We start from the raw sequence: 13,002 nt of genomic DNA on the forward strand, positions 1-13,002 counted from the left end.
TTGCTTAAAATAATTTTAACTTTTCTTATTAATTGTGCTCAGCAATAATTATTTGTGTATTTGACTGTTAATGCTGCAGCAGCCAGCTCATTTTTAAGCCTCATTTGTTTTCTTGTCAGTGTAAGCATTGTTGCTGGACTGAATGAAAAAAGCGGCCAAGTGCGAGACGGACTCGCTCATGAAGGGTTCCGTAGCAGTAAGTAATAAAATATAAAAGTTCTTGTAGTTGGAGTAAAGTGGATGGATCAATTGGATAATTGGCCCACCTGGTATGATTATCATCAATACCAGAGGCCAATCCTCTGCCGGCATTTGAGATGGAGTTGTTGCATTTTGTTATTTGGTAGAGTTCTCGGGACAGGCATCGTCATGCTCGCTTGATACCAGTGCTTGTGGCGGCGACGTGGGGCGGTCGTTCCCTTCCCTAAAATATGGTCGAGGGAGACGATGGGTGGTCCATGCGTCATGGTCGTGAACGGGCGCTACTTGTGGTGGTCTTCATGTTTTTTTTATATTTAAGTTATTATAGTTTTTTTTGGTTTAGTTGATAAAAGGCTAGCATTCCGGTATGTGTGGATTGATGCATCTACTGTACTCTATAACTTTGTGTTTTTATTTATTAGTTTTCATTTTTTTTACTTACACGAGTAAGGCGTTTAATATTTGACGTTTTAGTATTTTTGTTGCGTCACTTTGCATATATTGTAATTGAAATGATTTGTAAATTGCATTGAAAATAAGAAGATGTAATACCAAATCTGTTTTGAAAAGAGCAACCTTAGAATTTATTGCTCGTTTGTTTCCTAAGGAAAAACCGCCTTCCGAATGAGCTGTATGAAAAAATTACAAATATTTTTTTTATGGAATAGGAGGACAAACGAGAAGGTACCCATGTCGTATCGTCCCGGATACAACGCACAAGGAAGCTCATTCCACAGCTTAGTAGTACGAGGAGGAAAGCTACTTGAAAACCGCACTGTGGAGGACCACCACACATCCAGATGGTGGGGATGATATCCTAATTTGTGGCGTGTCGTGCGAAGGTGGAATTCGGCGGCAGGAATTAGGTTAAACAGCTCTTCGGAACACTCCCCGTGATAAATGCGGTAGAAGACACACAATGAAGCGACGTCTCTACGCAATGCCAAGTGATCCAGCCGTTCACAGAGCACTGGGTCCCGACAATTCGAGCTGCTCTGCGTTGCACGCGGTCAAATGGATCGAGCAGATTGCGCCAGACCAGAAATGACAGCAATACTCCATGTGTGGCCGGACCTGCGCTTTGTAGAGTGCTAGAATGTGGGCCGGCTTGAAGTATTGCCGTGCTCTATTAATGGCCACGGAATTGGCAATCGCTCGAGATTTCGAGACCCAGTATTCCGATACTAGGCGAGGCTTTAAGGGAAGTGTTGTCGAAGAGCGGTGATACGGCAAATGGGGTTTTTTTAGTGGTAAACGCGCAAACTTGAGTCTTCTAGGGGTTAAATTGGACAAGGTTCAATTTACCCCATTCCGCGACCTTCTCGAGAGAGGACTCGATAGAAGACACAAGTTTCTCCCGACACTGGTCGGCGATTTCCCGAGAGATACCTGCATGGCCCGTGTATACGGCATCACCAGTGCTGTCGTCTGCATAGCGGAGGTGTCCAACATATCATTGATATGCAGAAGAAACAGCGTGGGAGATAGCACACAGCCTTGGGGCACTCCAGCGTTCACGGGCTTTGGAATCGAGCAATAACCGTCGACAATGACCTGTATGCTGCGTCCAGTGAGGAAGCTGGAGGTCCACTTGCCAAAGCACTCGGGAAGCCCAAATGATGGAAGTTTTGAGAGGAGCGCCTTGTGCCATCCACGATCAAAGGCCTTCGCTATATCAAGGCTAACTGCCAGGCCTTCCCCCTTGCTTTCAATACCCGCCGCCCATCTATGTGTTAGGTATACCAGAAGATTGCTAGGCAACGAATCATGGCGAAAGCCGTACTGCCGGTCGTTAATCAAATGGTGACCATCAAGGTATACCGAGAGCTGGCGGTTAATTATGCTCTCCATGATTTTGGAAAGCAGGGAGGTAATCGCAATAGGCCTGTAGTTTGCCGGATCCGAACTGTCGCCTTTTTTTTTGGATCGGTAGGACAAGGGCTGACTTCCATGAGTCAGGGACTACGCCTTTTGAATAAGAGTGCCGGAATAAACGCGTTAGCACCGGCGTCAACTCAGGGGCACACGTTCTAAACACGATTGGAGAAATGCCATCCGGCCCGCTGGACTTCCTGACGTCCAACGAAAACAGAGCTCGCCGAACAGTTTTTTGTCTGAATTGTACTTCAGGCATGGAGCTCTGACACCGCGTGATGGTCGGCGGTGTTTTTCCGTTGTCGTCAAGAGTCGAGTTGGAAGCAAAAAGAGTGCACAGAAGATCGGCTTTCTCTTTTGCCGTATGGGCCAGGGTGTCATTCCTCATGTGCAACGGCGGCATGGACGGCAGCTTTCGAAAACGACCAGAACTTGCGTGTTCCGGTCGGGTAACTGGAAAGCTGCTCGCCAATTTTGACGACGTGCTTCGATTTCGCACGGGCGATTTGCCGCTTAAAAAATCTGGAGGCACGGTTATATTTCCTCTCCAGAACTTTGCAGTTCGGATCTTTTGAGCCCAGCGCCGCAACCCAAGTTCGATACGCCTGTTTTTGCAGTCAGATGCCGCTTTAACTGACGAATCAAACCAGGGCTGTGATCTGCCACCGATCGGTACTACAGAGCTTGGTATAAAAATATCCATGCCCTGCAGTATCACATCGGCTACTGCAACGGTGCAGGTACTAGGATCATCCGAAGGGAAACAAACCTTGCCCCAAGGGTAGGATGCAAAAAAAGAACGCATTCTATCCCAATTTGCTGACTTGTAGTGCCAAACGCGGCGGGTCGCTGGTGGTTTACGACGTTGGCGTCGGATAGGCACTACACTCCAGACCAGGCAATGGTCCGACGTTCCGAGAGGGGCGTCGACGGTGACCTGGTATCTATCGGGATGTGTAGTCAGCATAAGATCTAATAAGGATGGCATTTAGCTATCCACATCCGGGAGCCGCGTTGGCGACTCAACCAATTGGGACAGACCATACGCCAGTATATGCGTAGTCTGTGGTACGTGATCCAAGCCATTCGGCATTGTGCCCGTTGAAATCAACCAAGACTACGATTTCAGCGGAGGGGATCTGCGCAAGCACGTCATCAAATGCCGCTTGTACGCAGCCGATGAGGTGATCCGTTTCTGCGTTACCACTATGGGACCTGTAGGCACACGCATAGATGCGGACGCGGTCCTCTAAATCTAGGCGGAGCCAGAGAGTAGACAGATCCCTACCCTCAAAATTGCTGAGACGGCGACAGCAGATATCCTCCCTAACGTACACACATACCCCGGCATGAGGCAAAAAATTATGCTCAAATTTGTACCCGGGGTACGTTAAATATGACCTATCGCTAGGTCGAGATATCTGCGTCTCCGTAAGGAAACACAAGGCCGGCTGCGCCGTCTCAAGGTGGTGGTGGACGGTACTGTGCCCTCCCCAAAATACGAGGGGCAGCCCGAGCGCGAATGCTCGGGGAGCGATTCTCCGGCTCTGGTAGAGCCGGTACCCTCCTGGGGTAATATCTTATTTAGGACCGCTCTCATATTTTTGTTGGGGGGTGATGGGGAGGGGGAGGGGGGGGGAAGGGATGGCCTCCGGTCCTCGACACTAACCTATGCGAAACATAGCGGCACTAGGCCGCTACTTCACGCCGGTATTCTGTGCGAGTGTGGTAAGTAACCCGGACGAGTCTGGCCCGATTGTGCTGACGTCATAAGACGGCAGCGTGACTCTCCCACTTTCAATAAGCCCGTAGTCGCCTCTTACGACACTCTTGGGCCTGGGACTACCCTATTCTTTTTACGCCCCGAGGAAGCACAGGGCAAAAAAAAATCAAGTGTAATGTGATTTAACTATGAAATAAAATATTTTTGATTTGATTTGAGTATGCTTTAGACTTGAAGGTTACTTAGTAATTTGCCCTTTGTTTAAAAAAACATAAGATTGTTGAATGTCAGTGAATTATTTAGTGATCAAAATTCTCTATGATTGAATGATCAAGAAAGTTTGGGCTTTAGAATCTTTATTATATTTTATTATTTCAAATCAGTGAATATATGTTCGAAAAAGTACAGCCAGTGAGAAAAACATGTAGGTACCAGAAACTCTTTCAAGACGTTCTCAGTCTTCATTTCAAAGTAACCGCGACCTTTTTTAAAGGAGTTCTATTTTTAAATTTGTGTACGGTTCTAATTTACGAATGTCCGCAAAGAATATTTTAATAGCATAAATTCTTTATTTTCGTTGGTATTTCCTCTGCTATCATAAAAAAACATACTTTGGAAGAACTGTCTTCCAAAGTAGTAGTAGTAACGGCAGTATACTGATACTGCCGCTGTCCAAGCTGAAATCCTTTGTCATTCTTGGCTTAATCGAAGGTTAAATATTTGGAAAAAAATATTTCCAAGATTAATATTATATTGCCTAATAGCCAATAAAAACATATACCTATAACGAAATAATATTTACAATAAATATATTTATTTATATGTGATGTGGTTTCTCTCTGTGTCTTCTACCGCATGTATCACGGGGAGTGCTTAGAGGAGCTGTTCAAGTTGAAACTAGCAGCCGAATATCACCACTGGACATTAGCTCAAAAATTATTATTAGAATTGCGAAATTTCACCCGCATAATGTTGACGTCTGGCTTTCTACAACCGTGTGTTTTGCGAGAAAGTTCTTGCCTCGTACTTTTTTACTACTACTTTGTTGATTCAATTACCGGCTGCAGTTTTCTCAGATCGATATGACTTAGGGACCTCCAAGCATAGAGCACACTCCCAATTTGAAGGCCGGCAACGCATGTCTTAAGAGACTCGTTGCTGTGTTGTGGATGTCCATAAGCGCTTGCCTCACCACTTCTTATCACTGGAGCCTCATGTCCATTTGCCCCCTCTTACATACATAAAATATATGCTTCAAAGGCCGGCAACCCATCTCTTGACACCTATGTTGTGGATGTCCATAAGCGATTGCCTCACCACTTCTTATCACTGTCGCCTCATGTCCATTTGCCCCCTCTTACATACATAAAATATATGCTTCAAAGGCCGGCAACCCATCTCTTGACACCTGTGTTGTGGATGTCCATAAGCGCTTGCCTCACCACTTCTTATCACTGGAGCCTCATGTCCATTTGCCCCCTCTTACATACATAAAATATATGCTTCAAAGGCCGGCAACCCATCTCTTGACACCTGTGTTGTGGATGTCCATAAGCGATTGCCTCACCACTTCTTATCACTGGAGCCTCATGTCCCTTTGCCCCCTCTTACATACATAAAATATATGCTTCAAAGGCCGGCAACCCATCTCTTGACACCTGTGTTGTGGATGTCCATAAGCGCTTGCCTCACCACTTCTTATCACTGGAGCCTCATGTCCATTTGCCCCCTCTTACATACATAAAATATATGCTTCAAAGACCAGCTACGGATCTCTTGACCCTTGTGTTGCGGATATGAAAAGGCGGCCTGTTTATTACTTCACACCCGATGAGCCTTCCCGTTTTCCCTTTCTAGTAAATTCAAGAATATAAATTGTAAGTATATCCATGCCCTTATACGATATAATGTTTTATCATTAATATAATAATTATATTATCAGAATACACTTAGTAATATAATGTTTTGCAAATGATATAGATAAGTGGGAATTTGGGTGGTTTTAACAACAGCTAAATAACAGCTCCGAAAGGCTATAATAATGTTTTCTAGGAACATACACCTGTTGCGTTGACGTGAATCTATACTAAAATTATACAGAGGTAATGTTTGTAAGGTCGTAGGGGAGTAATCTCTGGATCTGCTGAACCGATTTTAAAAATTCTGTTACCAATAGAAATATACTTTGTTTGTGAGTGTTATACGCTATATATTAGCCCGAAAAATGAAAAGACATTCATAGTCAATGACTTTTTATATACATATAAGGACAATATCATTCGCAGTTTGATATCGGAACGGCAAAATTGTGCTTATAGACAATGTAAGCACACTTTTCTCTTTAGTCTTGAGTCAATGTATAGATATAGTAGCATTGCAACCGTCAGTGTCCGAATCAAACCTGAGCTGAATAAATGTATTGCAATGCTGCTTATTACCAAGAATATTTTAAACAGCTGCAGTAAATGCGGCAATGTATAGATTTAGCATTTGAAGCTTTTTATGGTTTTTGTGGCATGTTCCATATTTCGGCTTTGTTTTTATACGACGTCATTTGTCTATACACAGATTGGTGCTATTGTACAAAATTGCAGATCTGAGGATTTAAAAAAAATATTCTCAGTTTTTTGAGAAGTTCTGAAACTTAAACTTCATTAGTAACTATATATAATGCGATCTAAGGAAACGCTCAATTATGGATGGATTTGAATTTAATTTCTAAACATTGTTTGAATTTGAATTTCTATAGACTATTCAATACCAATCCTAGACTAGATTTGCTATAGAGTACCTGCTTAACGTTAAGTGTGAATAATGTAGTTAAACTAATTTATACATATTATATTATATTTGTACAGTTTTACTGCGACCAAAAATAGAGTCGGAAATCGAGAACAGATTACAGAATCGAGCTTATAGAGTAAACTGTAGGTTGGACGTGCTTGTATGGTGTTTGCAGGGCGATACGACATGAAAATTTCCCATCACCTACATAAAGTACAAACACAGTTTAAAAATTTATTTGACGTCATGTAGATATGTGTCGTGTAGAGCAGATAGTTTAGAATCTTAAATCACCATTTAAGAACTGCAATTGAATACAAAATTGGCCATTAGCGATATATTTTGTATGTAATATAATTTTAAATGTGCACACCTGCACATACATGCAGTGACATCTGCAATGAAGTTTTGGCAATACTGTAAAGCTTTTATTCAGAAATAGTTGTTCAAGCTCAATATGGTATTTATTACACTTAGTTGATAAGTAAATAAAGAGATGGCGCGCTCATCAAATTATGTTTGGAAATCATTTCTGAACACTATTTTAGGATTGCGTTAATTTGAATATAGAAATCAGCTGTTGGAATGATAAATATAGTTGATTGTTGAAGCTTTAATAATACAAGCTTAATACAAGCAATGCCGCTTGTTCTAATCCAATTGTACAGCATCGAAGTAGTTGATAAATAAATTGAGAGATGGCGTGGTTCTCGAAGTAAGTTTAAAAATTGCTTTTCATGTAAAACGTTTTAGGCGCAACTATGTTATTTTTCAGAATGAAATTACCAAAGAATACAATATTTTAACTGAAACGGAAATTACGCTCTACTCTACTCTTCGACGTTTCTGCTATTTGAAAAAGGAAACTAACTATAAAATGATGTGAGCTTGGTTGTGAGTATTAAATCTAAAACATTGCATAACAATCTGGATATGAAATGAGCCCACTTAACTTTAATTATATTTTTTAGTTACAATAGATAAAATAGTAAATCGATAGTAAAATTATTTTAAAAGTACAGCAGTAGTGGCGAACTTTATTTAAAATAAAAAAAAACCAGTGCCGTCTAGAGAAACCCGAAACAAGCGAAGCCTTTTAAGTAATAAATAATAATATAATAAATTAGTTACTATTTTATACTATCTTTAATGCGACGTCACCAAATGGCCCAACGCAATATCAGCGCTGGTTTTCAAACCAGGAAACATGCTGAGTTGGGGCCACTTAGTGACGTATAGAAAATCATAAATCATTTATACCTACGTCAAGATAACAATGACAGCTGTGAAAACGTCAAAAAATAAAATAGACTTTATAACTAACCTCTAACCTTGGTTAGTAGGAGAGTTAGTAGTAGTAAGAGAGAGAATAGTCGAATGAGTCAATCCCCCTGACTCATTCGACTATTCTCTCTCGTAACATGTGAAATAGAACAAATCCAGATATTTTAAGTTATTCTTTTTTTGGAGCGTTAAGGAGTATACATACCAGTGGGAGGCTCCTTTGCACAGGATGCCGGCTAGATTATGGGTACCACAACGGCTCTTATTTCTCCGTGAAGCAGTATTGTGTAAGCATTACTGTGTTTCGGTTGGAAGCGCGCCGTGGCACTGAAATAACTGGGCAAATAAGACTTAACATCTTGTGTCTCAAGGTGACGACCGCAGTTGTAGTGCCGCTCAGAATTTTTGGGGTTTTTCAAGAATCCTGAGCGGCACTGCATTGTAATGGGCAGGGCGTATCAATTACCATCAGCTAAACGTCCTGCTCGTCTCTCGGTATGATAATTTTCCCTAACGCGGAAAAATAAATAAATAATATGGAAGTCTACTAATTTTCGAAGATATTTAAAACAGAAACTATAAATAGGTTAAAGGTTACTAATTGGTATGCAAAGTAATATCTAGTTGCATCGAGACACGTAAGTGCAAATATTGTTAGAAACAGCCGTATGATCTCACTGTAGTCTGTAGGCGGTGACCCAGCTACGTAGAGGCTGCTTGTTTGAAATGCCAGTATAATTGCAGACCTTTGCCCATGTAATACATATTAAAAAAAAACTTGCACACTAAAAATTCCCGCGCTTTTGACACTGTTCATACAATTATGATTTGAGGGTGATAACAAGATATCATATTGTAATTTATAATTTTTCAAATGTTGGTGACAATTTTTCGATAATTTAAATAAGTGGAAGTGATTGATATAATCTGTGTGTCGATTATTAACTGCATTGAATAGGAAAATTACTTATGGTTGGATTACGGAAGGACTTTCAGAAGATTGTTTTAAAACGTAAGTTTTAAGCTTAACTTAATCGAAAACTACAATATTTAGTATGATTTTTGTATTGTAAACAGGTATTTGTAAATATGGTTTTAAACTTAGTATCATGTAGCACGAATTAGAAGGTCAAAAATATGGTAGTTGATAAAGCTTTAGTCCCGATTATAATGTACCACTCTTATTACAAGGTAATGCACCGTTCCAGAGGAAAAAGCATTATAACATAACGTAAGGTTGTGAAGGTTCCAAAAAATTTGTACACTCTAATCTGGCCCTCGCGGGCCGCTGCCGCGGCACGCTACGCTCGGCCCGTTCGTTGTGATGACTGTTCTAACATAACCTAACCTATCCAATTTTTATAAATTATGGTTGATAGATTTTTGGTCCACGATTAAAGTGCTACTACTCTTATTATAAAGTAATAAACAGTTTTCAAGAAAAAACAAAAAAATATCTAAACTTAAAACGGGTAAAACACGTAAATAATAAAAGCTGAATACGAAACAGAACTAAGGAACATTCACTACGATAGAAATGGACTAAACAATATACCTAGGAATTTAACGAAAAAAGATTATTGTTTTTTTTAACTGGCTTTACAACTCTGGGTTTTAGACTTTTTAGTCTAAAAATTATATATTTTATTATTATTGAATCCGTTTAGTCTGTTCCAGACTATTTTTGTGTCATTTCACTGTTTTTTCATTTACAATTGGCAGTTTTTAGCAAGTTTTAACCTCCCGCCGCCATGCCAGAGCTCATGTAACGTTTTATTTGCGTGATTTATATTGTTTTCGTTTTTTTCTTCTAAACGGTACATTACCTTGTAAATTAGAGTGGTAGCATTATAATCGCGGACTAAATCTCTATCAACTACAATAATTTTTATCTCCTAATTCGTGCTATGGGGTACTAAGTCCAACCCGTATGTATGTACATTGTTCGGCGCCAGTGAGTCAAAACTCATGAAATCACGAAAGATGAAGATTAGCTATAACACCAATTTCAGTTACTTGTATAATGTTTCATGAGATACTTAGTATTATGCCTGGCGAAAGCATATTTATCTGTTGTCTCATTTTCTCTAGATTTGTGGTGTATTTATTTGCCAGCGTACTTTAAAAATGGAGGAGGCCATCAAAGTCTTGCGAATTTTATATGTTTGTCACCTCAGATGATTATGGGGCCATCAGTGAACGCACATAAAACATGGAAGCAGTATTGTCATACTATCAACCGTTCATTATTAGCGCCAAAAATTCACACAATTAAGTCGCAATACAGTAAACTATCACTGCATAAAATAAGGACTGTGATTGGATTTTGTGACATTGTCCCAAATTTTGTGACATTGTCCCAAATTTTGTGACATCACATTTTTTCAAAATATAATATTTTATATTTACGTATTACAACACTAAATTTGACATAGGTTGCGAATATAATATAATATTAGGGGTTCAAGTATGAAATTGCCGATTTGTACTGAAAAATTAATATATTTTTTTTAATTTAACATATTTATATCAAAATAATTACTATTATTATGTATACATAATTAGACGACCTGTATAGTCGAGTGGTTAGCGATCCTACCTACTAAGCTAGAGGTCCTGGGTTCGAATCCCGGTAGGTGCAAGCATTTATATGATAAATATAGATGTTTGTTTCCGAGTCATGGATGTTTAAATGTATTTATGTATGTTTATATGTATGTTTATATGTATGTTTATATGAATTTATGTATGTTTAAGTAAGTATATTGTATTAAATATATCATTGTCTTGTAACCCATAACACAGGCTATATATGCTTAACTTGGGGCAAGATAATTTGTGTAAATGTGTGTCAATATTATTATTATTATTATTCCACATTGTTCCAACAGTAGTTTATAATATTTTAGTTTATAATATACATTGCTGCCATCTTATAGAAAGGTCATTTACGCCTTTGCGATAGAACTGTGATTTTTTAGATTCGACAAACTCTGTGAAAGCATTTTGTACTGCCTCCTGAGAAAAAAACTTTTTTGACACGTAGAAAAATTGTCCGTTTTGAGTTGCTTACGTAGTATACTTATTGACGCTTTTGCGCACTTGTTTTTTTAATGTAAACCTATATTATACTTATATATATTTAATATATTTAAAAAAAGCACGTACACCTTCCTTAAAGGCTCCTGTGATTCCTCTGGTGTTGCAAGAGAATGTGGGCGACAGTGATCACTTAACAACAGGTGACCCGTTCGCCCGTTTGTCCTCCTATTCCATAAAAAAAAATGCTTTTATGTGTTTATGTAAATAAAAAAAATTAAATTCGCTATATGTTACATTTTGTGAACATAATAGCTTTACCCATATAAAGAAAAAAATAATTCATGTTACGGCGTCCCCAGAACACTATCAAAGTTTCATCAGTATGTGATCAATGGTTTCGCAACGCATAGATTACAATCATTGATTTGTATCTACATACCTACGATCTTAAAGTAAGGATTGGTCTCCGCTGCGCTCCAACTAGATACCGCATTACCTACACAAGAACAATAACTTTTTTTATTACGGCTACTATTTATAAGATGCTTGTTTGCATGACATTTTGACACTCAATGGCATCTTTCAAATTTTGTATCAGTCCTACGATTTTACATTGTAATTATTAAAATACAAAATACTTACTGATGACATGTGATGCCAGGGTCTTTGTTATTTCTTAAAGTATTATTTTTACAAATGTTTACTACGCAACCCGGCATTTTAGTTTCAATTATTAGCAAAGTTTAACAGAACATGTGGCACGTCATCGTCGCACATCGTTCGAGACTGGCTCGAGTACGCCCATTTACTTACCCACTTATTTCATTTACTTGGTTAACTTTGCAAATATCCCCACAGGATCATAGGGGATAGAATGATCACACTACACCACACTGAAAATCCTAATAAAAGACGAAGTCAAAGTGAAATAATCATAACTATCCTAAATACGATAGAATTGGTGAAGTTTCTCTTTTTGACTTTGGCTACATTACGGCGACACCTATAACCAAGAAGAAGAGCTGGATCGTAACTCGAGAGGCGCGGGTTTGAATCCTGCACCGTCCATTAGTTTTGTTATAAATTAAATTTGTTTATTTAATCCCAGAAGCTAAGGATAGCAGAAAATAATAAACTGATGAGATTTGAGAGAGCGATATCTCAAGTCAATTTCCTAATCTTTGTTATATAGGTACGTTAAGCGAAAACTTAGTACTCCTTTTAAAAACAATTCACGCGAACGGATGGACATGAAGTTGAAGACAGTTAAAGATTTTTTTATGATAATAAGGGAAGAGATGAGCAGGATGTTCAGCTGATGGTAATTGATACGCCCTGCCCATAACTATGCAGTGCCGCTCTGGATTCTTGATTAATTCTGAGCGGCACTACAATTGCACTCGTCACATTGAGACACAATATGTTAAGTCTCATTTGCCCATTAATTTCACTAGCTATGGCGCCCTTCAGACCGGAACACAGTAATGTTTACACATTACTGCTTTACGGCATATTAGGCGCCGTTGTGGTACCCATAATCTAGCCGGCATCCTGTGCAATGGAGTCTTCCACTGGTAAAGTTATGGAGGCCAAATGCATAAAGCTATATTTTTTTTTATATAAAATGCCTTATAAATACATTAAATTAATTAAAATAAATATAACACATACTACTGCTCGAATGACACACAAAATACACTCACATACCTACATTATATAGATCTTTGACATATAAACCCTGATTTAATTATTTAGTTAATAATAAAGGATTATCAAAATCGGTTCACCCAGTCGAAAGTTTTGAGGTAACAAACATAAAAAAAATACCGACAAATTGAGAACCTCCTCCTTTTTTGAAGTCGGTTAAGAAAGAAGTGAGGGATATTACTTTAAAATAACAACAAGTGAATTGATGTGCTACTCAACCACCGGGTTCTAAAAATCAATGACGTACTATACGTCATTGCTAAAAACGATTATATTAACCTAGTGACGCAGTTGTTAAAGAATAAAGTCATAAAGATAAAATATTTAGACGTAATAAAATAGTTAATTAAATTAATATGATATATCAGAATGCCCGTAAGCCACCA

General features: G+C 38.8%; 2 protein-coding genes across 4 annotated transcripts in view; one reads left to right on the top strand and one right to left on the bottom strand.

Annotated features, from left to right (window-relative positions):
- The window catches only part of LOC126977396 (tachykinins-like), a 100,485-nt gene that overhangs the window by 66,552 nt on the left and 20,931 nt on the right, over positions 1 to 13,002 (bottom strand). The window contains exon 1 of one of the 3 annotated variants that reach the window (XM_050826177.1): positions 11,349 to 11,397. The exons of the other annotated variants lie outside the window; for them this stretch is intronic. The gene's annotated coding sequence lies outside the window, so the exon portion shown is untranslated. Of the gene's footprint in view, positions 1 to 11,348; positions 11,398 to 13,002 lie in introns of those variants that run through there. 3 annotated transcript variants of the gene reach the window in all.
- LOC126977011 (uncharacterized) overlaps positions 8,822 to 13,002 on the top strand; it is a 44,557-nt gene continuing 40,376 nt past the window's right edge. The window contains exon 1 of the mRNA XM_050825657.1: positions 8,822 to 8,879. Within this exon, the coding sequence (XP_050681614.1) occupies positions 8,837 to 8,879 (43 nt within the window). The 5' untranslated portion in view covers positions 8,822 to 8,836. The remainder of the gene's footprint in view (positions 8,880 to 13,002) is intronic.

Source organism: Leptidea sinapis, chromosome 2 (assembly GCF_905404315.1).
Source record: "Leptidea sinapis chromosome 2, ilLepSina1.1, whole genome shotgun sequence".
NCBI classification, from domain to species: Eukaryota; Metazoa; Arthropoda; class Insecta; order Lepidoptera; family Pieridae; genus Leptidea; species Leptidea sinapis.